This window comes from Chiloscyllium plagiosum, unplaced genomic scaffold (assembly GCF_037043375.1).
Source record: "Chiloscyllium plagiosum isolate Xiang-an unplaced genomic scaffold, Cpla_swu_hap1 HiC_scaffold_45, whole genome shotgun sequence".
NCBI lineage: Eukaryota > Metazoa > Chordata > Chondrichthyes > Orectolobiformes > Hemiscylliidae > Chiloscyllium > Chiloscyllium plagiosum.
Window position 1 is genome coordinate 6,180,372 of NW_028270183.1, and position 16,886 is coordinate 6,197,257.

Below are 16,886 nucleotides of genomic sequence, written 5' to 3' on the forward strand. Positions count from 1 at the left end.
GTTCTGCTGTCCCTTTTCTGTTCAGTAGCTTCAAAGGATATTGATGTCATGAGCAAGGCTGTAACCTTGAACCAGCTCCCGCTGCAGTGACATGGAATCCCTACAGTGTGGAAACAGGCCCTTCGGCCCAACAGGTCCATACCAACCCTCTGAAACATAACTCACCCAGACCCATTCCCCAACATTTACCCCTGACTAATACATCTAACAAACACATCCCTGAACACCACGTGCAACTTAGCGTGGCCAACCCACCCTGACCTGCACATCTTTGGATTGTGGGAGGAAACCGGAGCACCCGGAGAAAACCCACGCAGACACAGGGAGAATGTGCAAACTCCACACAGACAGTCGCCCGAGGCTGGGATCGAACCAGGGACCCTGGCGCTGTGAGGCAGCAGTGCTAACCACTGGGTCACTGTGCCACTCCTGACGGTCGGTTTGGCGTAACAACGCCATCACAGATGGTCGACCAACAGTCAGGTACCTTGGAATGGGACTGGAGTCACATGGAACCCACACTGGGTGAGGGTGGCAGGTTTCTTTGCCCACCAGCCGCCAGTGAGTCCCTCGGGTGATCTCGCCCCAATCCGACGGCCACGCAACGGCTTTGACCAATTCCCGCCTTACGGCCCCAGTCAGCTTGAACATTCCAGTTGGCATGGCAGCTCTCCCAAATTGCCGGATTCTCCCCGCGGTTTCCCTGGATTGAGGGTGACCTTCTTCCAGGCAGGTTTGGTGGGGAGGGTTGACCAGTCCGATGTGTTATTGGCACATCCTGGGGCAGACTGTGATCGAAGGGTTTGAGCCTGGCTGGCTATCCTGGGAGTGTGTCCCCCAATATCCCAACTTCACCCCCTCACACACCCCCCTGATGTAGCCCCTCGCCATGTATGATGCCTATTCCGGCATGAACGGTGCCCATTTTGGTCAGTCACCAGAGACAGGGTCAGAGGGGTCTGTTTGACAGTTTACACACTGTTGGATTTATCAGTGCATTAACACAGCCACTGCCTTAACCTGGAACGACCCTGTGATCTGGGAGACACAGAGTTCAGATTCACATTATCGATGTGAATTGTAGGACAGGATTGAGGGACTGAATGGCCTCCACCTTTCCTCATGCTAGTGGTGAACAGGTCACTGAGTCTATAGGTATCCCAGCACACTGGGGTAACTGATGAGCCAGCTCCTCCATCAGGTCGATGTGCAAGATCCCATGGTAATATTCTCCCTTGTGTCCTCTACAGTATTCAGCACACTGGCATGGCCAGCTAGTCATTCCAATCCTGGCTGATTCAACACTTCAATGCTTTTCGCTGACTCCATCTCTATAACCCTGTATTCCACTGGGAATCCGACATCTCTCAATCTGGACTTTAAACGTGCTCAAAGGCTGAGTTTCCACAACCCTCTGTGGCAGAGAGTTCCAAAGGATCACAACCCTCTGAGTAAAATAATTTCACCTCATCTCAGACCTAAGAGACATCCCCATTATTGTCAATATATGTCCCCTGTTTCTGAACCAGAGATACCTTATCTGCATTGATCTATCACTTCAAGTATTTTGTAAGTTTCGATGTGATCACCTCTCATTCTTTGAAACTGTAGAGAGTACCAGCCCAGTTTACCTAATGTCTCTTTATAGGACACTTCCACTGGCCCAGGAACAAGTCTGGTGAACCTTTGTTACACTCCCTCTAATGGCAATAATATCTCTCCTGAGATAAGGAGACCAAAACTGCACACCATACTCTCGGTGAGCTCTAACCAAGCTCCTATATAATTGAAGTAAGACTTCACTACTCCTGTACATAGATCCTCTTGCAATAAAGGCAAACACTCCATTAATCTTCCCAATAGCTTGCTGTACCTACATGTGAGACTTCAATGTCTTATCATAAGGATAAGGATACCAGCTCCCTTTGTACATCTAAGTATTACAACTTCTTACCGTTTAAGGAATTCTCTGCACATCTGTTTCTCCAAGGTGCATAACTTCACATTTTTCCATGTTTTATTTCATCTGCCGCACTCTCACCCATTCACTAACTCTATCCAAATCCTCCTGAAGCCACGTTACATCTTCCTCACAGTACATATTCCTACTTGTAATATTTCCAAGTTTGGGGATGATACATTCAGATTCCTGATCCACTACTGTCATTCTGAGAATTCAGTACTTTCACAATACTGAACCCCACAACAGTCCTGCTCCATATGTACTCTACAATGTACATCACTACACATAGGTTATCTAATGTAATCGCATGATAATCTGTGAGATGGGCTGCCTCATCAGCTATTACGAGGAGGCATAGCTTTAAATTAAGGGGTGGTAGGTATAGGACAGATGTTAGGGGTAGATTCTTTACTCAGCGAGTCGTGAGTTCATGGAATGCCCTGCCAGTAGCAGTGGTGGACTCTCCCTCTTTATGGGCATTTAAACGGGCATTGGATAGGCATATGGAGGATAGTGGGCTAGTGTAGGTTAGGTGGGCTTGGATTGGCGCAACATCGAGGGCCAAAGGGTCTGTACTGTGCTGTATTTTTTCTATGTTCTATGTTCTATTTCCTACTTTACAACATGATGTGGAGGAGCCGGTGTTGGACTGGGGTGGACAAAGTTAAAAACCACACAGCACCATGTTATAGTTGAACAGGTTTATTTGGAAACACTAGCTTTCAGAACACTGCTTCTTCATCAGCTACCTGTTGCTGTATCATAAAAGTACTTATTTGGCTGGAAAGAATTTTGAGATGTCCATTAATTTTGAGGTGCATTTTATATGTGCAAGTCTTTGTTTATTCTGTTGCCCCTCCAACAGTGCGCTGCTCCCTCAGCACTGACCCTCCGACAGTGCATCACTCCCTCAGCATTGAGTCTCTGACAGTGCGGCATTCCCTCAACACTGACCCTCTGACAGTGCAGCACTCCCTCAGTACTGACCCTCTGACAGTGTGGTACTCCCTCAGCACTGACCCTCTGATAGTGCAGCACTCCCTCAGCGCTGACCCTCTGACAGTGCGGCACTCCCTCAGCACTGACCCTCTGATAGTGCAGCACTCCCTCAGCACTGACCCTCTGACAGTGCGCGCTCCCTCAGCACTGACCCTCTGACAGTGCGGCACTCCCTCAGCACTAACCTTCTGACAGTGCAGCACTCCCTCAGCGCTGACCCTCTGACAGTGCGGCATTCCCTCAGCACTAACCTTCTGACAGTGCGGCACTCCCTCAGCACTGACCCTCTGACAGTGCGGCACTCCCTCAGCACTGACCCTCCGACAGTGCGGCACTCCCTCAGCACTGACCCTCCGACAGTGCGGTGCTCCCTCAGCACTAACCCTCCGACAGTGCTGCACTCCCTCAGCATTGATCCTCCGACAGTGCTGCACTCCCTCAGCACTGACCCTCCGACAGTGCGGCACTCCCTCAGCACTGATCCTCCGACAGTGCGGCACTCCCTCAGCACTGACCCTCCGACAGTGCGGTGCTCCCTCAGCACTGACCCTCCGACAGTGCTGCACTCCCTCAGCATTGATCCTCCGACAGTGCTGCACTCCCTCAGCACTGACCCTCCGACAGTGCTGCACTCCCTCAGTACTGACCCTCCGACAGTGCGGCATTCCCTCAGCACTGATCCTCTGACAGTGCTGCACTCCCTCAGTACTGACCCTCCGACAGTGCAGCACTCCCACAGTACTAGTTATGAACCATCGATATGTCTCAGTGTCTGAACTTTCTAACTGAGAAGGCAGGACACTTGCTGCTGACATTGCCAACCCTAACAGTGCCCTGTCAGGACAGTCTTCTCCTCTGCTGAGAGGCTCTCACGGTCGCCACTGATGTTTGTGACACGCAGGCCGAGTGTTTTAAGCTGGGGCCGGAAATCTCTTGCACGCAGCACACCTTGTTGCTGCTTCCTGTGCACACCACAAAGTGGCAGGCGAGACAGGAAGGTGTGATCATTGACTGAACATGATCCGTGCCCAGTACCCACTGCCCTCCCTGGTGTATACCAGAGCGTGATCAGTTTGACAGATGAACCTTGGTTTGCCCACTGGGTGGGCAAAAGCACCCGTTTTGTAATTTTCTGGATGTTTAACGTATATTGAATGGGACTTTCATAATCACATGAAGTAGCATCTCTAAATGACAATAAGAAAACAGTTTTAACACATTTGTTGGCGGTGTATTAATGGAAACCTCCAGCCAGCAATCACATAGCTGTGAATTTGCCCATTCATGGATGGTGGGCATCATTGGCCTTAGTTGGTCTGTGTGGTAACTAGCATAAAGGGTCTGATTTCTCTTCCCCACTTTGGATACCATCCAATACCCATGTACAACTGCAATGCTTTCTTTTCATGGTGGGATGTGTGTTTTTTATTCCCTCTTCCCACCTTGCCATCCCTTTACAGACAGTGTTGATGCAGCAGTGACCTCTGAAACTCAGAGCCCTCCCATTTCGCTGGTACCTTCAGCAGGAGTGCCAGTCTGGGACGTCAATAACTGTACTCTTGTCAACGGTCAGTTGATGCTGATGTCCAAAGATGATGAGGTATGTAATAGTACATGGACAATGATCTTATACAGGTGTGTGTGTATGTGTGTGTGTCAGAGAGAAGGAGTATGTGTGACAGAGAGAGCATGTGTGTGACAGAGAAAGTGTGTGTGTGGGTGAGAGAGACAGTGTGTGTGACAGAGAAAGTGTGTGTGTTTGAGAGAGAGAGAGTGTGTGTGTGTGTGTGTGAGAGACAGAGAGAGTGTGTATGTGTGTGCGTGCGCGCACGTGTGTGTGTGGTCTGTCTGAGAGGGACGCCCCCTGGCTCTGTAATGGAGCACTGCAGATCCCTCCCCGCCCTGACCCTCCAGGGCACACAGGGAGTGTTTGTAACACTGGTTCAATAGGTAGACAATCAGCACCTTAATCCTTCCAACACTCTCCCGAAAGGGGAAACAAGCAAAAGCATCTGTGAAGATATGAAACAAATGTATGTGACATTGGTCAACAACTTGCCCTCAATACAGTGCCCTCAATGTTGTAAAATATGCCAGGGGGGTTCACTGAACCACATCAGACAGACTGTAGCTAAAGATGGAGATTTTAAGTAACTTAAGAATGTAAGAACTAGGAGCAGGAGTACGCCCTCTAGCCCCTCGAGCCCGCTCCTCCATTTAATAAGATCATGGCTGATCTTTCCATGGCCTCAGCTCCACTTACCCGCCCTCTCACCATAACCCTTAATTCCTTTAGTGTTCAAAAGTCTATCTCTGCCTTAAAAACATTCAACGAGGAAGCCTCAACTGCTTTAGGGCAGGGAATTCCACAGGTTGAAAACCCTTTGTGTGAAGACGTTCCTCCTCAGCTCAGTCCTAAACCTGCTCCCCCCTTATTTTGAGGCTATGCCCCCTAGTTCTAGTTCCACCCCCCAGTGGAAACAACCTCCCTGCTTCTTTCCTGTCTATTTCCTTCAGTATTGTACATGTTTCTGTAAGATATCCCCCACATTCTTCTGAATTCCAATGAGTATAGGCCCAGTCTACTCAGTCTCTCCTCATAAAGCAACCCCCTCAACTCTGGAACCAACCTGGTGAACCTCCTCTGCACCCCCTCCAGTGCCAGTCCATCCTTTCCCAAGTAAGGAGACCAAAACCGCACAATGTACTCCAGGTGTGGCCTCACCCAGCTGCAACATAACCTCCTTATGTTTATACTCCATCCCTCTAGCAATGAAGGACAATATTCCATTTGCCTTCTTAATTACCTGCAAACCAACTTTATCATGATAACATTATAACATCTCCCCCTGTGTCTTTGGGAACTTGTTGGATAACGCTTCCAAAGAGTGCCTTGGGATGTTGGACTCCATGAAAGATTCCGCGGGGAGCTGAGCTAACTTGAGAACTCTGCAACACCACACAGCCCCACAGGGATACAGTGGGATTGTGGTTGTCTCACTGAGCTGGTCGTGCTGGAATGATCGAGAGATTCATGTCCAATCCCAGCATGGCAGCTTTTCGGTCGAGTGAATCTAGAATTAAAAGTTAATGTCGCTAATGGTGACCACGCAACCGCTGCGTTATGCTTTACAAACCTCATCTAGTTCACAAATTCACTTCAGGGAAGAGAGTGTGCTATGCTTGCCCAGTCTGGCTTGGCATGGTTGACTTTCAGCTGCCTCCTGTTATAGTTTGCACATGTACTTGTCGGATGTGGGAATCGCTGGCGAAGGCTGAATTGCTTTGTCCACCCCCAACTGTGCCCCTAACCTGGGGCATGTCAGAGATGATTTCTCTCTGGATACAGCATGATTGAACAGGGATTAATCTGACAACTGGGGATGCTGGAAATCTGAAACACAAGCAGAGTTTGCTGGAGAAAGTCAGCAGTTCTAGCAGAGAGACAAAGCAAAGTTAATGTTTCAGGTCCAATGGCCCTTACCGAATTTCCTGAAGCAATCGATAAACCGTTTTTAAGACCAGCTTTATATTATTTTCTGAATTTAAATTCCACCATTTACCATGGTAGGATCCAAACTCTTATCCCCCAGGGATAGCCTGGATTAAAGGCCTGGTGACATTACCAGGCGGCCATCACCTTCCTGCAATGTATCTCAGATGTCGATATCCTGTGTCGCAATTGGAACAAAGCTTGACTTAGTGAACATGGGTCTGTGTCTGTAACTCACTCCCTTGGTCTGTCAAACTGCTCCCTCTGCTGTCTGTTGGAGGAAACCTGACAGCAGCAACTGTGTGTTGATCATTATCAGTGTCTAGATCAGAGTGGTGCTGGGAACGCACAGCAGGTCAGGCAGCATCCGAGGAGCAGGAAAATCCACGTTTCGGGCAAAAAGCATTTCATCAGTAATTATTACCCTGGCTGCAACCCAGTTATGGTGAATCATTGCCTTTTCAGCCTGATAGGTGGACAAAAATAACATAAATGCCTTGCCATTGTGTATTTTGTTCCACTTTAGCCCACAACCTTGTCCCTGCCTTGTAGTGAGGTCAACCAAGTGGAACTCAGAGGATATAGTTCTGAGTTCTCAGAGGATAGAGTTCCCAGATCGGGGCTGTTAAGTTGGTCCGATCAGGGAGCCCTGGCTGACAGATGTAAACAGGAGCGTCAGGGGTTCTGTCCACTCTGAGGGCTGGCTCTGAGCTAGCTGGGTCAGTGTCATGTACTTTGCACGTGTACATAAAGGGGGACTTGGTGATGAGACCTATCCGGCCTCTCCTTCTAACTCAAACCCTCCAGTCCCAGCAACACCCTGGTCAATATTTTCCGAACCCTGTCCAATCCAATAATATCTTTCCTATAACAGGCCTCTGCATTTATTTCAGATTTCCAGGATCGAGAGCATGTTGCTTTTATTAGAGTATTTTTCTGTATTTCAAGGAAGAATAAATAGGGAAAGGTGTATGGCAATGTTACGAGTCTAGTAGCCTAAAGGTCTAGGTTAATACCCCAGGGATAGGGATTTAAATCTCACCCTAGAAACAGGTACAATTTAAAATTAATGAATTAATCTTGGAATGAAAACCTATTCTCAGGAATGGTGACCATGATAACTATCAACAGTTGTCATAAAAGCCCAAACCAAACACAGAAAATACTGGAGAATCTCAACAGATAGCATCTGTGATGACGAATTGTGTTGAACTTGAAATGTTAATTCTATCTCTCTCTACAGACACTGCCAGACTTGCTGAGTTTCTCCAGCACTTGCTGTGTTTGTTTCAGATTTCCAGCGTCTGCAGTATTTTACTTTTAAAGCCTTTTAAAAAAAAAGCCCCATCTCTTTCATTAATGTCCTTCAGGGCAGGATACCTGCCATCCTTACCCAGTCTGATTTACACATGACTCTGGACCCACAGCAATGGAGTCGCCTCTTCACTGTCCTTTGTAGTGACACCCTGGGTCTCCACTTTATTTAAGAAGGCAGCTCATGGTCACCTTTTCCAGGGCAAGTAGGGAAGGGCATCAAATACCGGCCTTGCCCGTGATGCTCCCACATTTTGTGACGTAATGCAACAGTACCTATTTCTCCTTTGTCTTTATTGTTGTATCATTTGGTCTTTGTGCATTTGTCCATTGAATCTAGTGTAGAAAGCACCAGTGATGTGTATCTCTCACCAACAAGATTTAAATGCATTTTATTATGGGAGTAGAAATAATGGTGAGATCTGTAATAAAATCACCAGTTAATAGTAGTTATCTGTTATAACCATTGTTATTTTTTGTAATTGTAGACGGGCTGTAGAATTAGGCTAAGGACCAGTAGCTGCATATCTGATAGTAGCCTCGGTGCATCACAGAATTGGGGTAAGAATCTTCTCTTTATTCCTCTCCCTTGAATGCTTCAATGTCTTTTTATAATTGACTGGCCTAGCCCCAACAGTGCAGGGAGTCACAAAGACCAGGAAGAGAGATGGGATGATGATGGGCAACATTAAGGAGTGCTCAGAGGGATTTAGAGAGTCATTGAGATGTACAGCTCGGAAACAGACCCCCTCGGTCCAATTCGTCCATGCCGACCATATATCACAACCTAAACTAGTCCCATTTGCCTGCATTTGGCCCATATCCCTCTAAACCCTCGAAAATATCACTCTTTAATCTTTTGTGCTTAGAGCTTTGGAGTCATACAGCATGGAAACAGACCCTTCTGTCCAACTCGTTTGTACTGACCAAACATCTCAATCTGATCTACTCCCATTGGCCAGCCCCTGGCCCATATCCCTCCAAACCCTTCCTATTCATGTACCCATCCAGATGCCTTTTAAATGTTGCAATTGTACCAGCCTCCACCACTTCCTCTGGCAGCTCATTCCACACACGAACCACCCTCTGTGTGAAAAAGTTACCCCCGAGGTCTCTTTTAAATCTTTCCCCTCTCAGCTGAAATCTAGTTTTGGACCCCCTACCCGGGGGAAAAGACCTTAGTTATTCTCTCTGTCCCTGCCCCTCATGATTTTATAAACCTCTACAAGGTGACCCCTCAGTCTCCAATACTCCAACCCATTGATGGTAAGAGGCAAACCCATGAGGATGAGATGGTAGAAAGACTGTTCCTTTCAAAGCCAGGTTATACCAGTTAGGAACAGCTTCTGCACACAAAGGATGGTAGACCACTCTTCACATGGGTGAGAGTGATACATTTATGTTATCCATATGGGTGGCGCAGTGGCTCAGTGGTTAGCACTGCTGCCTCACAGCACCAGGGACCCAGGTTCGATTCCAGCCTTGGGCGACTGTCTGTGTGGACACGTTCTCTCCGTGTCTGCGAGGGTTTCCTCCCACAGTCCAAAGATATTGCAGGTCAGGTGAATTGGCCATGCTAAATTTCCCATCGTGTCAGGTGCATTAGTCAGAGAGAAATGAGTCTGGGTGGGTTACTCTTCGAAGGGTCGGTATGGACTTGTTGGGCTGAAGAGCCTGTTTCCACCCTGTAGGGAATCTAATCTAATCTGAAGGGATTCAGGATAAAGTGGCATCTGGAGTCAGGTTAGAGATCAACCAATATCTTACTAAATAGTGACAGAGATTTGTGGGACTGCCCCCATTCCTATGTTTCCACATGGATGTGTCTATATGTATTTCTAAGTGCGTGATTTATAGTCTGAAGGAACAGGGAGAAAATGACACAAAACTTTAATTTGCACAGAGGACCATTGTTAATTTCATTGAATTTCATAGAAAAAAGATTTTTCAGTGAGAGGGAGAGGCAAGGGCAGGACTGGCTGACCACCCACTTTGGATAACTTACCAGCTGTTAATGTTAGTCCCACTCAAGTGAGACGCAAGACTCTCAGCATTGTGACCAGTGCCACGGGTTAGTGAGGCTAGGAACAGACAGTGAGGCTAGGAACAGAGAGTGAGGCTAGGAACATACAGTGAGGCTTGGAACAGAGAGTGAGGCTAGGAACAGAGAGTGAGGCTAGGAACAGAGAGTGAGGCTAGGAACAGAGAGTGAGGCTAGGAACAGAGAGTGAGGCTAGGAATAGACAGTGAGGCTCGGAACAGAGAGTGAGGCTAGGAACAGACAGTGAAGCTAGGAACAGAGAGTGAGGCTAGGAATAGAGAGTGAGGCTAGGAACAGAGAGTGAGGCTAGGAACAGAGAGTGAGGCTAGGAACAGAGAGTGAGGCTAGGAACAGAGAGTGAGGCTAGGAATAGACAGTGAGGCTCGGAACAGAGAGTGAGGCGAGGAACAGAGAGTGAGGCTAGGAACAGAGAGTGACACTAGGAACAGAGAGTGAGGCTAGGAATAGACAGTGAGGCTCGGAACAGAGAGTGAGGGTAGGAACAGACAGTGAGGCTAGGAACAGAGAGTGACGCTAGGAATAGAGAGTGAGGCTCGGAACAGAGAGTGAGGCTAGGAACAGACAGTGAGGCTAGGAACAGAGAGTGACGCTAGGAATAGAGAGTGAGGCTCGGAACAGAGAGTGAGGCTAGGAACAGACAGTGAGGCTAGGAACAGAGAGTGAGGCTAGGAACAGAGAGTGAGGCTCGGAACAGAGAGTGAGGCTAGGAATAGACAGTGAGGCTCGGAACAGAGAGTGAGGCTAGGAACATACAGTGAGGCAAGGAACAGAGAGTGAGGCTAGGAACAGAGAGTGAGGCTAGGAACAGAGAGTGAGGCTAGGAACAGACAGTGAGGCTTGGAACAGAGAGTGAGGCTAGGAACAGAGAGTGAGGCTAGGAACAGAGAGTGACGCTAGGAATAGACAGTGAGGCTCAGAACAGAAAGTGAGGCTCGGAACAGAGAGTGAGGCAAGGAACAGAGAGTGAGGCTAGGAACAGACAGTGAGGCTTGGAACAGAGATTGAGGCTAGGAACAGAGAGTGAGGCTCGGAACAGAGGGTGAGGCTAGGAACAGAGAGTGAGGCTAGGAACAGACAGTGAGGCTTGGAACAGAGATTGAGGCTAGGAACAGAGAGTGAGGCTCGGAACAGAGGGTGAGGCTAGGAACAGAGAGTGAGGCTAGGAACAGACAGTGGGGCTCGGAACAGAGAGTGAGGCTCAGAACAGAGAGTGAGGCGAGGAACAGAGAGTGAGACTAGGAACAGACAGTGAGGCTAGAAACAGACAGTGAGGCTAGGAACAGACAGTGAGGTTCGGAACAGAGAGTGAGGCTAGGAACAGAGAGTGAGGCTAGGAACAGACAGTGAGGCTCAGAACAGAGAGTGAGGCTCGGAACAGACAGTGAGGCTCGGAACAGAGAGTGAGGCTAGGAACAGAGAGTGAGGCTAGGAACAGAGAGTGAGGCTAGGAACAGACAGTGAGGCTCGGAACAGAGAGTGAGGCTAGGAACAGAGAGTGAGGCTAGGAATAGAGAGTGAGGCTAGGAACAGAGAGTGAGGCTAGGAACAGAGAGTGAGGCTAGGAACAGAGAGTGAGGCTCGGAATAGAGAGTGAGGCTCGGAACAGAGAGTGAGGCTAGGAACAGAGAGTGAGGCTCGGAACAGACAGTGAGGCTCGGAACAGAGAGTGAGGCTCGGAACAGAGAGTGAGGCGAGGAACAGAGAGTGAGGCTAGGAACAGAGAGTGAGGCTAGGAATAGAGAGTGAGGCTAGGAACAGAGAGTGAGGCTAGGAACAGAGAGTGAGGCTCGGAACAGACAGTGAGGCTCGGAACAGAGAGTGAGGCTCGGAACAGAGAGTGAGGCGAGGAACAGAGAGTGAGGCGAGGAACAGAGAGTGACACTCGGAACAGAGAGTAAGGCTTGGAACAGAGAGTGAGGCTTGGAACAGAGAGTGAGGCTAGGAACAGAGAGTGACACTAGGAACAGAGAGTGAGGCTTGGAACAGAGAGTGAGGCTAGGAACATAGATTGAGGCTAGGAACATACAGTGAGGCTCAGAACAGAGAGTGAGGCTAGGAACAGACAGTGAGGCTTGGAACAGAGAGTGAGGCTCGGAACAGAGAGTGAGGCTAGGAACAGACAGTGAGGCTCGGAACAGAGAGTGAGGCTAGGAACAGACAGTGAGGCTTGGAACAGAGTGTGAGGCTCGGAACAGAGAGTGAGGCTAGGAACAGACAGTGAGGCTCGGAACAGAGAGTGAGGCTAGGAACAGACAGTGAGGCTCGGAACAGAGAGTGAGGCTAGGAACAGACAGTGAGGCTTGGAACAGAGTGTGAGGCTCGGAACAGAGAGTGAGGCTAGGAACAGACAGTGAGGCTCGGAACAGAGAGTGAGGCTAGGAACAGACAGTGAGGCTCGGAACAGAGAGTGAGGCTCGGAACAGAGAGTGAGGCTAGGAACATACAGTGAGGCTTGGAACAGAGAGTGAGGCTAGGAAAAGAGAGTGAGGCTAGGAACAGACAGTGCGGCTCGGAACAGAGAGTGAGGCTTGGAACAGAGAGTGAGGCTCGGAACAGAGAGTGAGGCTAGGAACAGAGAGTGAGGCTAGGAATAGAGAGTGAGGCTAGGAACAGAGAGTGAGGCTAGGAATAGAGAGTGAGGCTCGGAACAGAGAGTGAGGCTAGGAACAGAGAGTGAGGCTCGGAACAGAGAGTGAGGCTCGGAACAGAGAGTGAGGCTAGGAATAGAGAGTGAGGCTCGGAACAGAGAGTGAGGCTCGGAACAGAGAGTGAGGCTCGGAACAGAGAGTGAGGCTAGGAACAGAGAGTGAGGCTAGGAATAGAGAGTGAGGCTAGGAACAGAGAGTGAGGCTCGGAACAGAGAGTGAGGCTAGGAATAGAGAGTGAGGCTAGGAACAGAGAGTGAGGCTAGGAATAGAGAGTGAGGCTCGGAACAGAGAGTGAGGCTAGGAACAGAGAGTGAGGCTCGGAACAGAGAGTGAGGCTCGGAACAGAGAGTGAGGCTAGGAATAGAGAGTGAGGCTCGGAACAGAGAGTGAGGCTAGGAATAGAGAGTGAGGCTAGGAACAGAGAGTGAGGCTCGGAACAGAGAGTGAGGCTAGGAACAGACAGTGAGGCTAGGAATAGAGAGTGAGGCTAGGAACAGAGAGTGAGGCTCGGAACAGAGAGTGAGGCTAGGAACAGACAGTGAGGCTAGGAACATACAGTGAGGCTCAGAACAGAGAGTGAGGCTCGGAACAGAGAGTGAGGCTAGGAACAGAGAGTGAGGCTAGGAACATAGATTGAGGCTAGGAACATACAGTGAGGCTCAGAACAGAGAGTGAGGCTAGGAACAGAGAGTGACACTAGGAACAGAGAGTGTGGCTTGGAACAGAGAGTGAGGCTAGGAACAGAGAGTGACACTAGGAACAGAGAGTGAGGCTTGGAACAGAGAGTGAGACTAGGAACAGAGAGTGAGGCTAGGAACAGAGAGTGAGGCTAGGAACAGAGAGTGAGGCTCGGAACAGAGAGTGAGGCTCGGAACAGAGAGTGAGGCTAGGAATAGAGAGTGAGGCTCGGAACAGAGAGTGAGGCTAGGAATAGAGAGTGAGGCTAGGAACAGAGAGTGAGGCTCGGAACAGAGAGTGAGGCTAGGAACAGAGAGTGAGGCTAGGAATAGAGAGTGAGGCTAGGAACAGAGAGTGAGGCTCGGAACAGAGAGTGAGGCTAGGAAAAGAGAGTGAGGCTCGGAACAGAGAGTGAGGCTCAGAACAGAGAGTGAGGCTAGGAACAGAGAGTGAGGCTAGGAACATAGATTGAGGCTAGGAACATACAGTGAGGCTCAGAACAGAGAGTGAGGCTAGGAACAGAGAGTGACACTAGGAACAGAGAGTGAGGCTTGGAACAGAGAGTGAGGCTAGGAACAGAGAGTGACACTAGGAACAGAGAGTGAGGCTTGGAACAGAGAGTGAGACTAGGAACAGAGAGTGAGGCTAGGAACAGAGAGTGAGGCTAGGAACAGAGAGTGAGGCTAGGAACAGACAGTGAGGCTAGGAACATACAGTGAGGCTCAGAACAGAGAGTGAGGCTAGGAACATAGATTGAGGCTAGGAACATACAGTGAGGCTCAGTACAGAGAGTGAGGCTAGGAACAGAGAGTGAGGCTAGGAAAAGAGAGTGAGGCTAGGAACAGACAGTGAGGCCCGGAACAGACAGTAAGGCTAGGAACATACAGTGAGGCTCAGAATAGAGAGTGAGGCTAGGAACAGAGAGTGAGGCCAGGAACAGAGAGTGAGGCTAGGAATAGAGAGTGAGGCTAGGAACAGAGAGTGAGGCTCGGAACAGAGAGTGAGGCAAGGAACAGAGAGTGAGGCTAGGAACAGAGAGTGAGGCTAGGAACAGAGAGTGAGGCTCGGAATAGAGAGTGAGGCTCGGAACAGAGAGTGAGGCTAGGAACAGACAGTGAGGCTCGGAACAGACAGTGAGGCTCGGAACAGAGAGTGAGGCTAGGAACAGAGAGTGAGACTAGGAACAGACAGTGAGGCTTGGAACAGAGAGTGAGGCTTGGAACAGAGAGTGAGGCTAGGAACAGAGAGTGAGGCTCGGAACAGAGAGTGAGGCTTGGAACAGAGTGTGAGGCTCGGAACAGAGAGTGAGGCTCGGAACAGAGAGTGAGGCGAGGAACAGAGAGTGACACTCGGAACAGAGAGTAAGGCTTGGAACAGAGAGTGAGGCTTGGAACAGAGAGTGAGGCTAGGAACAGAGAGTGACACTAGGAACAGAGAGTGAGGCTTGGAACAGAGAGTGAGGCTAGGAACATAGATTGAGGCTAGGAACATACAGTGAGGCTCAGAACAGAGAGTGAGGCTAGGAACAGACAGTGAGGCTTGGAACAGAGTGTGAGGCTCGGAACAGAGAGTGAGGCTAGGAAAAGAGAGTGAGGGTAGGAATAGAGAGTGAGACTCGGAACAGAGAGTGAGGCTAGGAACAGAGAGTGAGGCTAGGAACAGACAGTGAGGCTCGGAACAGACAGTGAGGCTAGGAACAGAGAGTGAGGCTAGGAAAAGAGAGTGAGGCTAGGAACAGACAGTGAGGCTCGGAACAGAGAGTGAGGCTTGGAACAGAGAGTGAGGCTAGGAATAGAGAGTGAGGCTCGGAACAGAGAGTGAGGCTAGGAATAGAGAGTGAGGCTCGGAACAGAGAGTGAGGCTAGGAACAGAGAGTGAGGCTAGGAACAGACAGTGAGGCACGGAACAGACAGTGAGGCTTGGAACAGAGAGTGAGGCTCGGAACAGAGAGTGAGGCTCGGAACAGAGAGTGAGGCTCGGAACAGAGAGTGAGGCTAGGAACAGACAGTGAGGCTAGGAACAGAGAGTGAGGCTAGGAACAGAGAGTGACACTAGGAACAGAGAGTGAGGCTTGGAACAGAGTGTGAGGCTAGGAACAGAGAGTGACACTAGGAACAGACAGTGAGGCTAGGAACAGAGAGTGAGGCTAGGAATAGAGAGTGAGGCTAGGAACAGAGAGTGAGGCTCGGAACAGAGAGTGAGGCTTGGAACAGAGAGTGAGACTAGGAACAGAGAGTGAGGCTAGGAACATAGATTGAGGCTAGGAACATACAGTGAGGCTCAGAACAGAGAGTGAGGCTAGGAACAGAGAGTGAGGCTAGGAACATAGATTGAGGCTAGGAACATACAGTGAGGCTCAGAACAGAGAGTGAGGCTAGGAACAGACAGTGAGGCTCAGAACAGAGAGTGAGGCTAGGAACAGACAGTGAGGCTCAGAACATAGAGTGAGGCTTGGAACAGAGAGTGAGACTAGGAACATAGATTGAGGCTCAGAACAGAGTGTGAGGCTAGGAACATACTGTGAGGCTCGGAACAGAGAGTGAGGCTAGGAACAGAGAGTGAGGCTAGGAATAGAGAGTGAGGCTCGGAACAGACAGTGAGGCTCGGAACAGAGAGTGAGGCTAGGAACAGAGAGTGAGGCTAGGAATAGAGAGTGAGGCTCGGAACAGACAGTGAGGCTCGGAACAGAGAGTGAGGCTCGGAACAGACAGTGAGGCTCGGAACAGACAGTGAGGCTCGGAACAGAGAGTGAGGCTCGGAACAGAGAGTGAGGCTAGGAATAGAGAGTGAGGCTAGGAAAAGAGAGTGAGGCTAGGAACAGAGAGTGAGGCTAGGAATAGAGAGTGAGGCTAGGAAAAGAGAGTGAGGCTCGGAACAGAGAGTGAGGCTAGGAACAGAGAGTGAGGCTAGGAATAGAGAGTGAGGCTAGGAACAGAGAGTGAGGCTAGGAATAGAGAGTGAGGCTAGGAAAAGAGAGTGAGGCTCGGAACAGAGAGTGAGGCTAGGAACAGAGAGTGAGGCTAGGAATAGAGAGTGAGGCTAGGAACAGACAGTGAGGCTAGGAACAGAGAGTGAGGCTAGGAATAGAGAGTGAGGCTAGGAACAGAGAGTGAGGCTAGGAACAGACAGTGAGGCTCGGAACAGACAGTGAGGCTAGGAACATACAGTGAGGCTAGGAATAGAGAGTGAGGCTAGGAACAGAGAGTGAGGCTAGGAATAGAGAGTGAGGCTAGGAACAGAGAGTGAGGCTCGGAACAGAGAGTGAGGCTAGGAACATACAGTGAGGCTAGGAATAGAGAGTGAGGCTAGGAACAGAGAGTGAGGCTAGGAACAGAGAGTGAGGCTAGGAATAGAGAGTGAGGCTAGGAACAGAGAGTGAGGCTAGGAACAGACAGTGAGGCTAGGAACAGAGAGTGACACTAGGAACAGAGAGTGAGGCTTGGAACAGAGAGTGAGGCTAGGAACACAGAGTGACACTAGGAACAGAGAGTGAGTCTTGGAACAGAGAGTGAGACTAGGAACAGAGAGTGAGGCTAGGAACATAGATTGAGGCTAGGAACAGACAGTGAGGCTCAGAACAGAGAGTGAGGCTAGGAACAGACAGTGAGGCTCAGAACAGAGAGTGAGGCTAGGAACAGACAGTGAGGCTCAGAACATAGAGTGAGGCTTGGAACAGAGAGTGAGACTAGGAACATAGATTGAGGCTCAGAACAGAGTGTGAGGCTAGGA

General features: G+C 49.6%; 1 protein-coding gene across 2 annotated transcripts in view; it reads left to right on the top strand.

Moving 5' to 3' along the window:
• LOC122552378 (ras GTPase-activating protein nGAP-like) overlaps positions 1 to 16,886 on the top strand; it is a 99,645-nt gene that overhangs the window by 8,604 nt on the left and 74,155 nt on the right. For both annotated transcript variants that reach the window (XM_087983408.1, XM_087983409.1), the window contains exons 2-3: positions 4,423 to 4,562; positions 8,258 to 8,330. In XM_087983408.1, coding sequence (XP_087839534.1) covers positions 4,423 to 4,562; positions 8,258 to 8,330 — 213 coding nt within the window. The remainder of the gene's footprint in view (positions 1 to 4,422; positions 4,563 to 8,257; positions 8,331 to 16,886) is intronic.